Below are 20,428 nucleotides of genomic sequence, written 5' to 3' on the forward strand. Positions count from 1 at the left end.
CAGCCAGGCTTCTTACCTAAGGATGGGCGTGTTCTCCCAAGTCATGTCACCGCCCCCCTAAGCCCGGCCCCTAGTTGTCATGGCTCTTCGGTTACCCGTATCATTCCTCCTCCTGTCACCACTACGTACAGCAGCGCGGAGCGGAGTCTGGAGCAGAGCCATGTCCATCAAGGTAACAGCGCTGCGTATACGCGACCTGTGCTCCACTACACTGCACATTGAACTCTATGGGCCGAGCACGTGTGACACTGCAATCACTGCCGTGCATTACATTTATACGGTGACATCATCAGGGATCTCCGTTAGGGACCCGGACTGTTATCTAATGTGTCCAGATGCTGAGAATGACGTCACACGTAGTATATACCGGCGCTTCCCAACCTTTTACACCTAGGTGCACCCCTTGGGAAAAAAACTTAGCTCGGGGCGCAACTACCAAATAATGCATAGCTCCCAAGTGTCCCTCTTTGCCCCTTACATGTCCCTCGGTCTCTCTTTGCCCCTTACATGTCCCTCTTTGCCCCTTACATGTCCCTCTGTCCCTCTTTGCCCCTTACATGTCCCTCTGTCCCTCTTTGCCCCTTACATGTCCCTCTGTCCCTCTTTGCCCCTTACATGTCCCTCTGTCCCTCTTTGCCTCTTACATGTACCTCTTTGCCCCTTACATGTCCCTCTGTCTCTTTTTGCCCCTTACATGTCCCTCTTTGCCCCTTACATGTCCCTCTTTGCCCCTTACATGTCCCTCTTTGCCCCTTACATGTCCCTCTTTGCCCCTTACATGTCCCTCTTTGCCCCTTACATGTCCCTCTTTGTGACCTGGGAATTAGATTTGTATTAACAAACCTTTTATGTTGCTCTAGAAAGTGTCTGGTTTCTTACTGTATAATAGATCCAAACTAATTATATTATTCCATCATGTGGTGAAAGTTGGATCCTAGATATTTTTATATTCAGATGAATCATGTGACATTATGGCCCCTTTCACACCTGTAGTTCATATGGCCCCATGCACACATCTGTAGGTCTAAGGCCCCATTCACACGTCCGTGTCAGTTTTTACTGTCAGGAAATCCTGATCAGGAGATCTCAAATGTCATCAGGAAAGTATCAGGATTTCCTGACTAATCCGTTTTTACCATCAGGAAAAACCTTCAGGATTTCCTGATGAGATGGTCTAGTATGCCAACATAAATCACAGGTACCCACACAGCCCCTAGTCCCTAGTGCAGTGCAGAGATCCGGGCGGCGGCAGCGGTCGGAGGTGCGGAGCATGCGGCGGGCCGGTGGTGAGTTTCCGGGGGGGGGGGGGGGGGGGGGGGAATGGAGAGGGGCGGGCGGGCGGGCTGCACCGCACTCTGCCTGGCCAGCCCTGTAGTACCGAGCACAGTGTGCAGTGCGGGTGATCGGCCCCGTGGTGAGGTCCTGGCTCTACCATTCCAGAATCACGGGCACTTTCCTGATATACATCAGGAAAATGCCCGTGATTCCGGCGCTCCCATAGACTTCTATGGGGGCGTCCGTGACGGATTTCCGGACGAAAATAGGACAGGATCTGAAAAATCCGGTCCTATTTTCCGGAACGGACACCCTTCCGGAAAAATCCGGAAGGGTGTCCGTGTCTAATGTTAGCCTATGAGTCCGGAAATCCGGACAGATTTTCCGGACGTGTGAAGGGGGCCTAAGGGGCCTATTCCATGGAGTGATAATCGGCTGAATTTGGCCGATTATCGCTCAGTGGAATAGGGAAAACGATCAGCTGTTGATCGTGTCATCGGCTGATCGTTTATTTAGGCTCAATCGACGATTTGAGAAGCAGCCGGGTCCCGCGGCGCAGCATCAGCTTCAGTGCGGCTTGACTGAGCTGTCAGACCTCTCAGCCATTCACAGGCCGGGACCGCCGCGGCCAGTGGTTGGCTGAGCGGTCTGACAGCTCAGTCAGGCCGCTCCGGAGTTGATGCTGCACCGTGGGACCCGGGGAGGAAGACTGAGCGCAGGAGAAGCCCTGCTAGGTAATGTATGCTGCAAGGACATCAGTAACGGTGTCGTGGAATAGGCCCAGTAAACGAGCGCCGATCTAGCATATCGGTGCTCGTTTACATCGTTGATTGGGGCCTGCTCGGCCTGTGGAATAGGGCCCTTACTGATCCTTTATGGTACCATGTTCTGTGACTCAAAAATTATTAATCCATTGTTCGTCCTTGACACCTATGTGACAGTGGGTCCCTGCAAATACGGACAGTTACTGAAACACATTTGTAATCCTGTCCGCAGTTGTGGGTCCACAATTACAGACAGGGTTACTGATGTGTGAATGGGACCTAAGGATGCAGTCACACACACAGGATCTGCTGCAGATTCACAAATATCAATGTAGCTAAATGCATCAATCTGCAGTAGATCCTAGATGTGCCTTTGCATCCTTGAAATACAAATTTCTGTAAAATTTTCCTAGCGTGACCCACAAGTGTCCCTCTGGCTGTCCAAAAAGTTGGAAGGTATGATAATGTTCTACAAAATACAAAAAACTTAATTCAGTAATGTCTTCTTTTATCCGTGGCGTTCGCTTTCCTTTTTCCTCTCTATCTGGCCTGGACCACCAGGGCGATTTCTTCCATATTCATTTCATCTCTTCAGAACCTGCCAGATGAACATCTCAGGTTCCGCACATTGCTAGCACTTTCATCCTTTTCTCCCTACCATAGCCTCCAAAACTATAGTAACTGCGCTGTTTGGTGGTATGTGCAGTAAAGCGAGTAGGTATGTGGCTTGCCCCCTGTATGTAGGATCCCCTGCTGTACCCCCATATAGTAATAATATTGTCCCCAGCTGTGCCCCCATATAGCACTAATGCCCCCTGCTGTTCCCCTATATAGTAATAATGCCCCCTGCTGTGCCCCCATATAGTAATAATGCCTCCTGCTGTGCCCTCCATGTAGTAATAATGCACTGCTCTGCTCCCTGCCACTCCTTCCAGGATGCCGGGAAAAGGTGGTTCCAATCCTGGGAAACTTCTCCCAGTTTCCCAGGATTGAATCCATCTTTTCTCTGGCACCCGGGGTGGAGCGGCAGGGAGCAGAGCAGCGCTGAAAGGTCGACGGCCTGATGAATGTAGTGCAGATTAAACAAAGCACCTTGCTTCATTTAGATTAGCAATTTGCTCATCTCTAGTAATAATGATCCCCATACTGTGCCTCTCATAGTAATAATGTCCCCCCATGCTGTGCCATGCATACTACTAAGTCCCCCAACTGCTGTGCACCAATTAAAAAAAACAACAACATAATACTTGCCTAATCTGGACTGTAAGGATGCAGGGAGCAGCTCTTCTCCATCTTCTGGCTCCAACCTGTCCAACGGGGAGGGATCCTGCACCAGGCATGGGGATGTCACATGATAATGCCTGCTGGATTGCAGCCCAGGATCTCCTAGGCTGCAGGCATGAAGTGCCGGCAGCCTATGGGATTGAATGTACAAACAGGACGCTGAATAGTTTGTTAAATTAGTCCTGTATGGCTGGGTAAAAATCAGACAAATGCTCTGTAGAAAAATCGCACGTTTTAGACTGAATAGTAAATGTCCTTCATGGTGTTTGTTGGGTCAAAAACTCTGCAGCATTTTCCGCAGACGTCCAGAGCGAGAAGTCCAGACGCCAAGAGCCCCCGAAACAAGTTAGAGCATGGATTAGTAATGTATGCACGGGGCCATGGGGGGTAAAGGGGAATGACAATTCCGCTGTAATTATTATTTATAAAGCGCCCTTAAAGGAGAAATCCGGTGAAAATTTTTATTAAAGTATTGTATGGCCCCCCAAAAGTTATACAAATCACCAATATACACTTATTATGGGAAATGCTTATAAAGTGTTTTTTTCCCTGCACTTACTACTGCATCAAGGCTTCACTTCCTGGATAACATGGTGATGTCACGACCCGACTCCCAGAGCTGTGCGGGCTGTGGCTGCTGGAGAGGATGATGGCAGGGGGACACTGAGGGACACAGGGCACTAAGGGGACACTGAGGGACTCTGCCATCATGCTCTCCAGCAGCCACAGCCCTTTAATTCCAGAGCGCTAATCCTATTGAAAGTGACAGTTAAGGGATTTGCAGTGTGAAATCCGCAGCGGATCAGTTTCATCTGAAGCTACCCTAAGATGTCATGTCTATGTGCTTATTGGCATTTTCCAGTTGATCAACAGAAATCCTGGAGTCACATGATGAAATAAAATAAACTCCGGGGATAAAACACCCAAATGGGGCATATTTGTAGCGCATTTATATTCCCAAAAAACGGCCATCAACATTTGTGCCTGAAGGAAGCCTGAAGACATTTCAAACATTCTCCAATGTATAGGACTGAGGACTGGAAACATCAACTAATCCTGACCTTTAGCACTTTGGGAAAGCTGGAATACTATGAGATTTCTAATAGCAGGCATAATGGGTATCATCCAACTTTCTTGAAAGGGGAACTAAATGGAGCAACTGTGAGTGATCATTTCTGGGTTGTGTAATAAATGTATTGGATAATCCTGGAGATGTCAGTTACATTTCTTAAGGTACTGTACCAGGCATGGTATATTGCAATGCTTTGCCTCCGGGTGTTATATATGAATGTGATTAAACTGTGAAGAGTCATGTGATCCCTGTGATACGGCCGCTTCATTAGTCATTCTGTGAATGCTTATTACATCCTCAAGCTGGAACAACTTTCCCGGGAATATCCCTGGAGCAGGAAACTAGTGGCACTCCTGTAAATGTGTGTATGTTAGCGCTATTAGCAATACACACCCACAGCTTAAAGTAATAATAGTCATAATAGTTTTTATGTTGGGGTTTCTCCAGATTCATGTAAATTATATCTGACAAGTTGGAGTCTGGCTACAAAAATAGAAGTAAGTCTTCTGACCCCAAGTTTCTTCACCTCTTGGGTTTCTTCCACCCTCATAAGGCTTCACTAAAATAACATGAAGTTAAAGCGACTCTGTACCCACAGTCTGACCCCCCCCCCCCCCCCCAAACCGCTTGTACCATCAGATAGCTGCTTTAAATCCAAGATCTGTGCTGGGGTCCGTTTGGCAGGTGATACAGTTATTGCCCTAAAAAACAATTTTAAAACCTGCAGCCCTGTGTCAAATTGATGTGGCCTAGAGTGTCCCTAACCTTGCACCACCTCTCCGTCCTTCCTCCCAGCCCTCTTCATTATTAGGAACACCCCCAGGCAAGATTTCTCCTATTCATCACTTGTGTAAGCAGTGCACATGTGCTGGATCGTTAAGACACCTGTGCAGTGTTCAGACAGGTGATGAATAAGACAACTCCTGCTTGGAGCATTCCTAATGTTGAAGAGGGCAGGGAGGAGGGACGGAGAGACGGTACAGGTCTAGGGCACAGGCACTCTAGGCCACACCAATTTGACACATGGCTGCAAGTTTAAAAGTTGTTTTCCAGGACAATAACTGCATCACCTGCTGAATGGACCCTGTGTATTTCCTATGATTTGTGCAGAATGAGGCCATAGAGAACGATCATTTTCAAACTTCATTCCATTCTATTCCGTGATGTCTCTGGATTTTTCTTTAAGGTTGGAGATCCTCTTCCTGATGTGCAGATCTTTGATGGAGGTCCTGGAAACAAGACAAGCATCAGAGAAGTGTTTGGTAACAAGAAGGGGGTGCTCTTTGGCGTTCCAGGGGCTTTTACTCCAGGATGCTCTAAGGTAAGTTATTCACTGGTTTTACATTGTGTCCAGTGTGAAACAGGAAGTACAGGAAGCTGACCGCTCCACAGTCTTGGACAAAACCAAAAGTTGCTCAACTGGCAGCTATTCCTTCCGATCCTTTTATTACTGTACATATCTGAGGCTCTTTAGAACATGCATTTGGGCTGACTAGGGTGAAAGACTTTCAGGTGTCTTAAAGGGGACCTGTCTCATAACATCTTATAATTCTGCCCTTTCTTGTTTTTTTTTTTCCATTTTTTTAACATTTAAATATAAAATGTACCTGCCTGGTTTTACTAGATTAACCCTGCAAAGTGGTGGTAGTGCTCTTACAGTTATTGAGGCCTTAAGAGTCCCTTCCTTGGTTCACAGCTATTTCTCGTTCACTCATTTTAGGGGGTGAGACCAGAGCTGGGCTGTTTGCCAGTAGTACACATGGCTTCCTTTCAGGGTGGATAAAAATCAATGATTTTTTTTAAAAAATCAAAAAAATCGGATTTTTTTGATTTAAATCGGATTTTTTTGATTTAAATCGGATTTTTTTCAATAAACTGCTTTTTGAGGAAAATATTTTACCATCCAAAGGTTCTTCCATCATGAGATAAAGCGGAGTTGTTTAACTCAGTAGAATAAAGGCTGTATATGTTCTCAAATGTTACAACATGAACAGAGTTGAGAAAAAGACCTTAATCCTATTGTTCTACAAACCTATGAATACAGAATCATCCCCTTCAGTACCAAGTCCAAGAAGTTAGACAATATGTTTCTGATTGTTTGGACTTTTTTTTTTTTGTTTAGCCAAATTAGTTAACATGGATGTTTGTTTAAGCAAATAACGTATGCTGTAATGTTGTTATTGTTTCAGTTGAATAAATCCATTTAAATTGTTATTAAGTTCAGGATTATTTTTCTCCTTCCTAAGTACAACAGAACAGTGGTGTCCAAATATGAATGATTAACCCATTAAACTGGGGAGAAAAAAGTAATATAAAAAGTGATTCTAAAAATCTTCATCTACTTGCATGTTAAAGTAGCAAGAACTAGTTTAGGTAGAAACTTTGATTTAAATCACTGATTTAAATCAAGCCTTCCTGACTAGTGATTTAAATCGTGATTTAAATCGTGATTTAAATCAGTTTGATTTAAAACAAATCCACCCTGCTTCCTTTCCCTTACATCTCATGCCAGTCAAAGCACATACTTTTCTGCTATTCCAATGTTGTTGTAGAACTGGACTGAACGCGCTGGCACTGTGCTGGGCTGATGATTTACACAGTACAGTACAGTACTATAGATGGCATGTGGGGAAGAAGGAGGCAGAAATTAAATGAGAAGTCCCAAAAACACTAAAAGCCTGGGGGGCAGAAAATAATAAGCAAGTAAACTCACCCCTCTTCATGCCTCATAGCACCGCTTTGGGGTCCTCCACACCGTAGCTGGGGTCCTGCAGCTTTGCATCCCAGGCTGAGTGATTGCACGCTCAGCCAATCAGTGACTGCGTCGGAAAACTGGCCTGTGATGTTGCTGCTGGAAGAGCCGGGTACGTTCTCAATACGGGTCTGAGTGTTCAGACCCCAACCAACCAGGAGAACAGCCTCAGGTCAGAAAAGGACACAAAGTAAGGAGTGAGAGTACTGGTCGGTCACGTTCTGAACTCTCAAACACCAACCAATCAGATTAGATCCTTCACACACACCAGATCTGCAGCGAATTTCACACTGCAGATTCGCAGTGAAATCAGCTGGGCATCCAGTGTCAGTTCATCCCTATGAGAATACATACTAGTATGTAAATTAACCCCCTGGCGGCCAGAGCATACATCGCCTCCGCTCCGGCTTGCTTTGGGGGTTTCCAGCGTCTGCTCGTCCCGCTCATCTAATCAGTGCAAACCCCGAAGCAAGCCGGACAGGAGGTGATGTATGCTCCAGCCGCTGGGGGGGTTAAAGGGAACCTGTCACCCCCCGTGCCGGGGTGACAGGCTCCCGACCCCCCGTTAGAGCCCCATATACTTACCTAATCCCGCCGGGTCCCGCTTCTGGAGGTGGTCGGGTGACTGAGATCTCAGCCTCTGCAGCCCCGCGCCTGCGCTTAGAGATGAGTCCAACACCCATAGAGAATGACAGGAGAGTCCAGCGCTCCGTCATTCTCTATGAGCGTTGGACTCATCTCTCAGCGCGCGCGCCGGGCTGCAGCGGCTGAGATCTCCGTCACCCGACCACCTCCAGAAGTGGGACCCGGCGGGATTAGGTAAGTATATGGGGCTCTAACGGGGGGTCCGGAGCCTGTCACCCCGACACGGGGGGGTGACAGGTTCCCTTTAACTTACATACTCACAGCAGGATGTCAATCCTGCTGCGAGTATATGTTCTCATAGGGATGCACTGACACTGGATGTGCAGCGGATTTCGCTGCGAACCCGCAGCGTGAAATCCGCTGAAGATCCGGTGTGAGTGAAGTCACCCTATATTTGAAGTTTTTTTTCATGACTGTGCCCATTTAAGAGCTGGATAGAGCCATGTAAGTACCAGCTCTCCAATAGCAGTTGACTTGTAATACTTTCTATTAAATTAGCACATAAAACATTTTCTCAGGTACCATCAGACTATTTTAATATGCTATCTAGCAGCTGTTTACATTACTATCTAGCACACGGAAATGGCTTTATAAAATATATAATATAAAGCAATGCCCTAAAGTATAGACAAAATTTTAAGTGTTACTGTCATTATAACTTTCAAAATCTAAATCAACAGTAGATGGGAAATAAAGCAAGTTTGCAATATACATTCATAATTTTTTGTTATCATGCTGAAAAACAAAGGTGAACTTACCAGAAATCCAGTCTCCTGAAGGCAGATTTTCTGACTTGTGCTGCTTGTAAAAAACAGACTTAACACAGGAATTCCAGTCAGTACAGAGAGTCACGGCTCAATGTGTCTCATGACTGCCTTCTCTCTGTGAGCGCTCAGATGGCCTGGGATACACAGGACTTCCTGTTTTCTTACTCTGAAAAAAGTCAGAAAACAGGAAGTGCTATGTTTTCCATGAAAACTTTTTTTTTTAAAAGGATGTAAATTCCAAACTTTCTTTATATCACATCTACTGTTAATTTAGAGTTAAAAAAAAATTATAACGAGAGTGACACTTTAAGTCAACTATTAGTGTAGAGCTGGATACTAAAGGGGCTCCATCCAGTCTCTCTCCCCGGGTGTACATACATGAATGGGTTGTACGAAACTGAGAAGCTAGAGAAAGAGGAGATTACACTGCAGCAATAGGTACACATTTTCTTAGGATGGACCGATTAGAAACGAAACAGCAAGAAGAAAAGAAGGCAAAATCTTTCTTCACTAAATGGAAATCCTTTATCTGTGCTTTCCTAGACCCCCCCAGAAATGATTCAGGTGGTGTCACCGTACCTGGATGGGTCTCTCTCGCAGAATGGGTTGGGGAGGATAGGGGTAGTTTTGGAATATTGAGCTTTAACTATTACTTTTAGAATCATAAAGAATCTTAGATGTTACATGACCCATTAATGAGAAGGGACTGATGCGCGGTTGTTATAAATATGAAGATGTACTTTTTCTTTTGCCTTGTACATATTATGCACAAGAATTTGTATATTTGTGCTGTGGGCTTTTCCCTGTGGAATTTTTTGTGCACTTTTGACTCAAATGCCAATGACAATGTTTGTTACTTGTATTTGGTTTATAAAATTTAAAGTCAATAAAAACATGTCTAAAAAAAACTCACCAGGTTTAATCAATAACTCAGAGGGTGGTGGAGGGCTGGTGGGATTTGCCAAGACATTTGTAACAGTAAGTAGAGCCGTGAGAGTGGTAAGGAAATGGTTACCAGTGGTTTTTCATTGCCAAACATTTAAGTAAAAGAATATTTTGTAATCGGTGGAGTAACTGGCTGCATGAGTGACAACGGGGAAGATATGGTTTTCCAAAATTAATCTAGTTTATTGGTCATCGCATTATAAATTGAGTCACCAAAGCGGAAGGAAACTTCATGCCAATAATCCGCCTAGAGACATGTCACATTCTAAGATTACATACAGAAGAGAATCACTAATATAGTACTTGGTCCTGACTAATCCCTAGGACAGTCCATTGCCCGTCATTACTGTAGAGGGTCATCATACAGTACATGGTCACTTCAGCTGAAATCAATGGGAAATCTATAAGTGACAGGGCTCTGTACGGACACATGACAACAGATTAACACACACCACTGATTTTACCTAGACACAAATCTTCCTACACAGTGGATATTTCATCACCTCTGTCTGGATATGACAGCTTCTCTTCATTAGAATTATTTACATAAGAAGCGGCAAGGCTATAACTTGGAAACATCTTTGCAGATAGCAGTGCTGGTTCTTAAGTGTTAAGTTGTTGTCCTTTGTGTTTTTCTCAGACCCACTTGCCTGGATACGTGCGTCAGGCCGATGATCTGAAGTCCCATGGGGTGGAAGTCCTTGCTTGCATCTCTGTCAATGATGCCTTTGTTGTAAGTGAGTGGGGAAAAGCACATGAAGCTGATGGGAAGGTAAAGAATAAATGTTTGTGATTTAATTTTTTTGTTTGTTATTATTTAAAGTGACTGTGTACCCTCAATCTGCCCCCCTCCACCACTTGTACCGTCAAATTGCTGCTTTTAATCCAAGATCTGTCCTGGGGTCTGTTCGGCAGGTGATGCAGTTATTGTCCTAAAAACAACTTTTAAACTTACAGCCCTTACGGCATGGCCTAGAGTGTCTGTGCCCTAGGACTTCCAAAAAGAAATGTAATGGAGACAGCACATCCAATGGCAATCCTTTAGGGTTTATTCACACACCAATGCATTGATGTGTGAATAAACCTTAAAGGATTGCCGTAGGATGTGCTGTCTCCATTGTGTTTTTTTGAAGTTACTGAAGCCAACCTGGTCTGGTTTGGGGAGGCGTGCACTCGCATTTATCCATTTCATATTTGTGCTGCTTTCATATTTTTTTTTTTTTGTGCCCTAGGACTGCAACGTCTTTCAACACCCCTACTCCCCGCACTCTCCATCATTAGAAATGCCCCTGGCAGGATATCTCCTATTCATCACTTGTCTGAACACTGCACATGTGCTGGATCGTTAAGGCACCTGTGCAGAGAGGTGTCACAGGCCTAGGGCACAGACACTCTAGGCCACGCCAATTTGACACAGGACTGCAAGTTTAATAAAAGTAGTTTTTTTAAGACAATAACTGCATCATCTGCCGAACGGACCACAAAACAGATCTTGGATTAAAAACAGCTATCCGATGGTACAAGTCGCTTTAATGATGTTCATGATGGAAATATTTTGGTGGCAGTAAAAAAACACCTGGTCCATCTATTCTGACCTTACATTAGATTCTGTATTATCATCTTAGAATAGATAAAATGTTTATTCCTAGTAGGATTACATTCAGTTTTTGTGGTTTTACCAACCACATCTGCTGGAAGTTTTCTCTAAGCATCTACTACTCTTTCAGTAGTCATATATTTTGCTCCTGATTTTTTTTCCCCCACTAACCTCAGATAATGATAGCATTTCCTTTGGCGCTGTGTTTTGGCTGGAATATGTGTAAATGTTGTTTTTCCATGTGTGCCAGCTATGTGTCCCAATGATTCATAGGGTGACATGTGACACTGATGTGCCAGAGCTAAAAGCTTTTCCACTTTTCAAGCAGTATTTTTGAAAAGGGAAATTTGCTTCAGGCAACTTTCTCCCATCAGATCTGCTGCAGATCTTGTACGTGTGAATGGATCTGTTGTCGGTAAATTTTACAGTTAATATAGAAGCTGCTATGGAATCCCATCCAATATGCTTTCCATACAGTCACCGCGATATCTGCCGCGTCTTGTGCTATCAGCAGTTATGGTTAGAGATAGAAGTGAGGGGTTAAATAGATGTTCATCGCTTCTCGTGTGTTATATCTGTTCTCATCAGTTTAATATCTGATACGTCCCCTATCTGGGGACCATATATTAAATGGATTTTTAGAACAGGGAGATGGAAAAAGAGCTTGCTCTGTCCTCTCCAGGCATTGACCGGGTATTGCAGTGCTTCCAGGTTCAGTGCAAAAAAAAAAAAAGAAAAATAGTTGTTCAGTCAGGTATTGTGTTGTGTAACTGTTGGTGTTGGCTGCCTTCCACGCTCCGGTTGTGTAACATCCCCAGTGTATAGAGAAGCTTCAGGGTAATCTGCCTGTAGACTGTCACTGAAATACATATGAATATTTAAAGAAATGCTGTAGTTTGGATATATAGTTTACAATTTTTATCTACATAAACGGCCAGTTCATACGGAGCAAAAGCTTCAGAATTCCATGGTGAAACTCTCCCCCGCGAAATCCCGCCTGCCTCAGTGTTACACTGTTTCTCTCCCTGGCTCTCTGCTCAAAGAATTGACGTGTCAATTCTTTGAGCAGAAAGCGACGGAGGCAGAAGCATAAGCCCTTCCATAGAGAAACAGTGTCACACTGAGGCAGGCGGGATTCAATTCCACCAATTTTGCTCTGTGTGAGCTGGCCCAAAAGGCTACATAAAATATTAAAGGGAATCTGTCACCTGCAATTCACATTCCGGACTGCTGGATATCAGATCGGTCAAGGGGACACAAAGTACCTGTAATTTATCCTTCTGTGCTTCCAGAATATAGAAAAATACTTTTATTCTCTTGATGCAAAAAGAGGGTTATCCAAGCTCCTGATCTGTAACATCTCATTGCTCCCTTTCCCATCCCTGATCCTGCTTGATTAACAGTCAACTGGAAGCCGAACCCTAACTGACAATCAAGCAGGGTCAGGGATGGGAGAAGAGGTTACAGCTTGCAGCAGAGCAGGAGCTTGGGAAAGCTCTTCTATGCACTGGAGAATAAAAGCATTTTTTATGTTCTAGAACGCAGACAGATATATGAAAGGTATCATGTGTCTCCTTGACTCAACAGCTATCTAACACTGTTAGCAGTTTGTAGCTGGAATTGAATTTTGTGGCCAAATGCACAAAATGGAGACCTGGGAGGTATACCACTTTGACTAACTAGCTGCATTTAGGCTATGGACTTTCTGTGATTCTATATATCCCTCTGCCTGGCTCTGCAAGGAGAATAAAAAAATTGGAAGGGAAGAGGAAGAGCTCTTTCGTTCCATATGTGGATAAGGTCAGCACCTGCTGAGCCCTGACAGTCACAAAACATCTGCAGCGACCTATCAGAGGTATTCCCATCTAGAGTAGTTATGCCCTATCCACAGTATCCACAGGATACTAAGAGATTGTGGAGGTCTGACTGCTTGGGTCCCTCACAGTCTTGCGTATTTCCAAATGCATGAAGCTGCAGCTTCATTTATTCTCTATGGAGCCACCAAAGACAGCTGAACACAGAATAAAGCTTTAATCCAAATTTATTAGAAAATCAAAATACTCGCATACGGTTTAGGCATACTTTATTATATATTGCATTAAAAAAAAAAACTGTGAGCTGTTTTTCTTCCAGGGTTTTTTCCCTTTTTTTTCCCTTTTTTTTTTTTTTTTTTAATAGTAGCCTTTTTATTAGCCATGTTTTTTCAACTACTCCTTGTCATTGCAGTCATTTGGAACCATATTTAAGAAAATACCCATGTGAGCCCATGTGAAGGTAGAAATATATGTGTAGAGCGTGCCACATCCACTGATAAAAAATGTAATTCTCTTGTAGGTCCGGATGTTAGCTGATCCATGTGGAGACTTTGCCAAGGTAATTGCAGTGAATCTTGAATTGCGACCTATAAATAACTAGAGCAATGTCCGCAGCTATGACTGCTATCTAACCTGCGCTGTGTACAGTATGTGACGAATGCTGGGCGGTAAGAGGGAATGTCTGAGAAGGAAGAGAATGTAATGACTTTTCACATTATGAGTAAAGCAGGCCACATATATAGCACCACATCTACATCCATTTGCTCATATGAATACCGTAATAATTGTCCTGAGCAAGGTGAATGTAGCCATTGTTAGCCCAAAAGACTGGTCCTATCAGGACAGTTACTATCTGTATTCCCTGTTAGGGCATGTGGATGAGATAGAGGGACATCCCTTCCTAGGGAGCCCTTCAGTTAGTCAAGGTGGAGAGCCTGTTAAATTCAGCAGCTCTTGTTCTTGTAGTTTATGGGCTGTCCATGTATTAAATCTAAGGACATAAACCTGAAAATTAAATATCTGGCGAGTCAGCACCAGATATTTGCTGGGGGTGTTAGTAGCCAGATTTGCTATTGTTGGTAAATCCCATATATGGGGTTGACTATGATTAGAGAAGCCCCCTAAAAGTGCATTTGGATCATCACCTTCCATTGAGTTTTCAGTACTCACCCCAAACTGTGTCTTCTTAGCTCATGTGCCTGCAGGGGAGAAGACGGATCTGCTAAACCACATCCTTACATTTCCACATTCATTATGTTTACAGTCCGTAAACTCTTTTCATTTTCTATGAAGGTTTATGGCCTGTCCTTTAGATAGGTCATAAGTATTAAGTAACTCTGAACGATCTGCTGTATAAAGAGGCTATTGTGCTTGGGTGTTGTGTATCTACATATGAGGTACTATTAGTAGGGACACAGAAAGGTACAACAGTGTTATCCTATTCAAATGAACAGACCAATGCTGCAGTACCTTACATAGGATTGGGTTATGGCTCCTGTACTCTCCTTATAGGTAAAGGGTCTTAGGACTGATATATCCAGCGGGTATTTTGTAAAATGTTAGTTGATGAATGGTGCTTTCTCTTGTGAGATGGTGTTTGCATGGTAAACATGTTGCTGAAGTTATACTGTATAGGGTCATCGGCTTTCCTCTAGACATGGATAATGTTATGTGCTGGCAGTGTTTTCTTGCATTGATCTGTTCCTGCTAGCTATGGCAGGTGTAAACCAGAGGTTCACTCTATGCTTTGCTCTCAGGCTTCTGGTTTATTGCTGGACAAGAAGGAGCTGGAGGATCTCTTTGGAAATAAGCGTTGCAAAAGGTAAGTCTGACAACCTGAGAAACACTGTAACCAGTTTTGTAAATTACTTTCACTTAGGGCCCTATTCCACAGTGACGGTAATCGGCCTGATTCGTCCGATTATCACTCTGTGAAATAGAGAGAACGATCAGCCGATGATCGTGGCATCGGCTGATCGTTCATTTAGGGCCAGACCTAAAATCATGGTTCTCCCACTGCGGATCGCTACGGTTGAATAGCGGTGCACGGCGGGCGACCGACGACTTGAGAAGCAGCAGCAGCAGCATACATTACCTTTAAGGAATAAATGGTTATCTTTAGTCCTCGAGACCTCACCATCCCTATCCTCTAAAAACTGGTAAACTGGCTACGATTATATCAATTTAATTACGTTAAAATATATAAAAACATACAAGTCAAAAGAACATTTAGACGATACACATGTGAGTTAAAACTAGTGAAGTTGGATAAAATCACAAAGTTTCTCTATGATATATTGTATCATGGATGCCGGCCGATAGCATTAATATGTTAGTGGTTCACAGTTTCCAATACACTTGTTACCCAGGCAGCTTTAGATTATGCCTCGGGCTTATGGACTTGTAGCCCTTAGTTGGTTTAAAATTGTACTTGTAGTTCTACTGAGTATACAATTGTCCTCGGACTATTGGTCCTTCCTGATGCTCAGTACTACTTTATTAGATCCCTCTCCACAGATGCCTCCCAATTTTAGAGAGACAGGGATCTGGTGACAGTATATTGGTACTCAGTGATACTTGCAAGTGAGATTTGATACTCAGTGATACTTGCAAATAAGTTAAACGTTTGCTGGTTAAAAAACAATGTAGCGGTAGTACCGCTTCTCACCCGTCCCGAGTCGTTGTATTCCTTTTTCCTGGCTGTAGCTCAGCGGCTGATCGAGGTATCCTGTAGCGCGTCCTCGTGGTTCTGAGGATCTGTTCGCGCGCGGTGTCACAGCCTCGATATCATCCCAGGTGACTCCGTCCGGGACAGGGTGATGGAAGTGATGATGTTTAGACAAATTGCCAGTTGCAAATCTCATTTGGGGGGCCCCCCAGAGAAATCATGCGATCCAGGATACAATTTCAATGAAAATGAATTATTTTACTGTTAGAAAAATTATGAACGATTAATCAAAGTTGCGGTGACTAATCCTATGGGGTATTAGTCCGCCCGTGTTCTTTGCCAAACGCGTTTCAGGGTTCTCAAGATTAACCCTTTCCTCAGTGGCGATCAAATCAGTTGATCAAATCAAACTGATTTGATCGCCACTGAGGAAAGGGTTAATCTTGAGAACCCTGAAACGCGTTTGGCAAAGAACACGGGCGGACTAATACCCCATAGGATTAGTCACCGCAACTTTGATTAATCGTTCATAATTTTTCTAACAGTAAAATAATTCATTTTCATTGAAATTGTATCCTGGATCGCATGATTTCTCTGGGGGGCCCCCCAAATGAGATTTGCAACTGGCAATTTGTCTAAACATCATCACTTCCATCACCCTGTCCCGGACGGAGTCACCTGGGATGATATCGAGGCTGTGACACCGCGCGCGAACAGATCCTCAGAACCACGAGGACGCGCTACAGGATACCTCGATCGGTCGCTGAGCTACAGCCAGGGAAATGGAATAAAACGACTCGGGACGGGTGAGAAACGGTACTACCGCTACATTGTTTTTTAACCAGCAAACGTTTAACTTATTTCAAGTATCACTGAGTATCAAATCTCACTTGCAAGTATCACTGAGTACCAATATACTGTCACCAGATCCCTGTCTCTCTAAAATTGGGAGGCATCTGTGGAGAGGGATCTAATAAAGTAGTACTGAGCATCAGGAAGGACCAATAGTCCGAGGACAATTGTATACTCAGTAGAACTACAAGTACAATTTTAAACCAACTAAGGGCTACAAGTCCATAAGCCCGAGGCATAATCTAAAGCTGCCTGGGTAACAAGTGTATTGGAAACTGTGAACCACTAACATATTAATGCTATCGGCCGGCATCCATGATACAATATATCATAGAGAGACTTTGTGATTTTATCCAACTTCACTAGTTTTAACTCACATGTGTATCGTCTAAATGTTCTTTTGACTTGTATGTTTTTATATATTTTAACGTAATTAAATTGATATAATCGTAGCCAGTTTACCAGTTTTTAGAGGATAGGGATGGTGAGGTCTCGAGGACTAAAGATAACCATTTATTCCTTAAATTTATTCTTGGCCCGGTTCTAGGTAAGGGCTCTTTTTTAGTTTCACCTCGACCTAATCAGTAATATAATTGTGAGCTGCACCTACATATTCTTTAGCATACATTACCTGTCAGGTCTTCTGCTCCGCTCTGTCCTCCTCCCCGGGACCCGCGCGCTCTAGCTTCAGAATGGCCTGTCAGCTGACGGAGCGCTCAGCCAATCACAGGCCGGGACCCCCGCGGTAACTATGTCCCTGCAGCCCTCGCTCAACGATCATCGGGCTGTGGAATAGGACCAGTAAACGGATCAGCGCTCGTTTACATCTTTGATCGGGCCCTCCTCGGCCCGTGAAATAGTACCCTTAGAGTCCTTTTACCCACACAGATTATCTGACAGATTTTTTTAAGCCAGAAACAGAGAACAGGTCATGAAGGAAAGACTGAGATTTCTCTACTTTTCAAATCCATTCCTAGGACCTCTAAGGGCCCTATTCCACGGAGCGATAATCGGCCGATTATCGCTCAGTGGACTAGAGGCAACTATATAGGTCCGGACCTATATTTGTCGGGCGCCGACAGCGTACCGCTCCGTGGAATAGCGGTGCGCGGCCGGCGACTGACGATATACATTACCTATTCATGGTGCAGGGCTCCTTTTCTCCTGCTTCTTCCCGGGTCCCGCGCGCTCCTCCAGCGTCAGGGCGACCTGTGTCAGCTGACAGGCCGCTCAGCCAATCACAGGCCGCGGTGGTCCCGGCCAGTGATTGGCTGAGCGGCTTGTCAGCTGACACAGGCCGCCCTGAAGCTGGAGGAGTGCGCGGGACCCGGGAAGAAGCAGGAGAACAGGAGCCCTGCACCATGAATAGGTATGTATACTAATTAAGCAAGCGCTACAAGGACATCGATAACTATGTCCTTGCAGCCCTTGTTTAACGATAATCGGGGCCGCGGAATAGGCCCAGTAAGCAAGCGCAGATCTAGTAGATCGGCGCTCGTTTATCGGGCCCAATCGGCCCGTGGAATACCACCCTACGTGTCCTATCAGACAACCTGATCAATAATGGAAACAAGTGTTTACTGAGCCTATTACACGGCTCGATAATTGTTTAGCAAGGGTGGCATGGACATAGTTAGTGATGTCTGTGCAGCTCTTGTCCTAAACTGTTTACATTACTTTAGTTATTTTCTTTACACAATTGTTACACAATTTTAGGTGAGGACTAGAGATGAGCGAACCTTGAGCATGCTAGAGTTCGTCCGAACCCGATCGTTCTGCATTTGATTAGTGGTTGCTAGAGATGGTCCAAACAGAGTTCGGTTTGGGTTCGTATGAACCCGAACTCTTGGCAATGATTTCCGCTGTCTGCCCTCTCCGTGGAGAGGGTGGATACAGCAGGAGGACCGCCTGGAAAACTGGGATACAGCCATAGCCATAGGCTGTATCCCAGTTTTCCAGGCGGTCCTCCCGCTGTATCCACCCGCTGCACGGAGCGGGCAGACAGCAGGAATCTGATGCCGAGCGTTCGGGTTCATACGAACCCGAACCTCAGCAGTTTCGGACCATCCCTAGTTGTTGCTTCTGAAGTTGGATAAAGCCCTAAGGCTATTTGAAAAACATGGATATAGTCATTGGCTGTATCCATGTATTCAGATAACCTTAGAACTTTATCCAACTTCAGCAGCCACCACTAATCAAATGCCGAACGCTCGGGTTTGGACGAACTCGAGCATGCTCGAGGTTCGCTCATCTCTAGTGAGGACCAAAAGACATGATCAGCCAATGATCGTTGTCTCTACTACATGGAGTAAGAATCTGCCTGATTCGGCTGATGATGGCTCCATGTAATAGGGCCCTTAGAGTTTGTGTCTAAATCGCTGCGTTGATAGGCGGTGGTCCATGCTGCCAGCGGCTCATAGCTATTTTATAGGAGAAAGAATGTCCTGCTGTCTCCTAAGCTACTGTCTCCAGCACCAAATCCTGCATTGTAGAACCACATTAGTCCTAATGTACTGCATATCTATGAGCAGGCAGCAATGGTTTAGGTAGATGATTGTAGTGCACGCTGTTGCACTGTAATCCATTTTCTTTATAATTGAAGGAATGCTAATACATACAATATCTATGCACCATACCAGCTATCATTTGCACGATTTATCGTGGCTTTTTACCATACTTGTAATTTTTTTCTTTCCTGTCTAACCTAATGATAAATTCCCCCATAATGTATGCACACAGTTAGGCCATGTTCTCACGGCAGATATAAAGCTAAGAACCAAGCCTCTCTAATTCTGCTTAGAATCTGTGTTGGAAATCTGCAGATTTTTGCCTCTTTTCTTGTATGTAAATGCAGATTTTAACTTGCTCTCACTTGTTCTTGATGGGCCTTATGTTCTTTTCTTCTTAGGTTTTCTCTGGTTGTTGAAGGCGGGAAGGTGAAAGCAGTGAATGTAGAAGAAGATGGGACAGGTCTAACCTGCAGTCTGGCTGGGAATATACTGTCTCAGCTGTAAATTGGAATTACACATCAGCTTGGTTATGTTTAGCTGCTTGGAGTAACACTGAGTAGCATTACAGAATTACTAGTGTCTTCATCAATGGTGTACTAGGGCAATATAAATAATAAAGACAATACTTCTACCTGGAATGTGCTACTTTGTGTGTCATTTATACGGGATGTACCTCACTAGACCAAAACGGATAAGGTTTCATTCACACACGGCATAAAAAAAAACTTTTGTTGTTTTATGTCAATTGGTGCCAGAAAGTTATATAGATTTGTAATTTACTTCTATTAAAAAAAAATCACAAGTCTTCCAGTACTTATCGGCTGCTGTATGTCCTGCAAAAAGTGGTATTTTTTCCAGTGTAAAGAGCAGCACATGTTTTCTATGGGGATTTGCTGCTGCTCTGGACAGTTCCTGACATAGACATAGGTGGCAGCAGAGAGATGTGTCAAATTGGACCATTACACCACTTCCTGCAGGACATACAGCAGCTGATAAGTACTAAAAGACTGGAGATTTTTTTAATATAAGCAAATTGCAAATCTCTGGCACCAGCCGATTTGAAAGAAAAACTTTTTTGGTGAGCTACTCCTTTAAGGAATGCAGGTCTCAATAACGTTGTTGAAACTTTGAGCCACAATTTACACCAGCTAGGAGCTAGAATACAGTTTTCTATAAGTCACTCCAATTTCTGCCATGAGTTATAATAAATGGGCTACAAGAGGCTAATTTGAAGCTGTAAAGGAGTCATGTATTCCGAGTAGAGAAATCTGTTAAAGAGGAGACCTGCCAGCCGGGATGCTGTGGCGGCAGGGGTGATTTCTCCGCCCAGGGACCAGGTCCAGGAGTGGGACTTCCAGAGAGGGTTAAGTATGCCGGGCTCCACCGGGGGTCGGGCAGGCTCCGCCACGGCATTGCGGCTTACAGGTTCCCTTTAAGTTGAAGTTATGGAAATAAATGGGCAATGTTTCTCTTTAAGGGGAGC

General features: G+C 44.3%; 1 protein-coding gene and 1 pseudogene across 1 annotated transcript; both read left to right on the forward strand.

Annotated features, from left to right (window-relative positions):
- Positions 1–10: 10 nt before the first annotated feature.
- PRDX5 (peroxiredoxin 5) lies at positions 11–19,583 on the forward strand. Its single transcript, XM_069968277.1, has 6 exons — positions 11–172; positions 5,582–5,716; positions 10,145–10,276; positions 13,436–13,474; positions 14,673–14,737; positions 19,344–19,583. The coding sequence occupies exons 1-6, from the start codon at positions 80–82 to the stop codon at positions 19,447–19,449; spliced, it is 570 nt and encodes a 189-aa protein (XP_069824378.1). The 5' UTR covers positions 11–79; the 3' UTR covers positions 19,450–19,583.
- On the forward strand, positions 11,656–11,828 carry LOC138790153 (U2 spliceosomal RNA; annotated as a pseudogene).
- Positions 19,584–20,428: the final 845 nt, after the last annotated feature.

Source organism: Dendropsophus ebraccatus, chromosome 4 (genome assembly GCF_027789765.1).
Source record: "Dendropsophus ebraccatus isolate aDenEbr1 chromosome 4, aDenEbr1.pat, whole genome shotgun sequence".
Taxonomy (NCBI): Eukaryota; Metazoa; Chordata; class Amphibia; order Anura; family Hylidae; genus Dendropsophus; species Dendropsophus ebraccatus.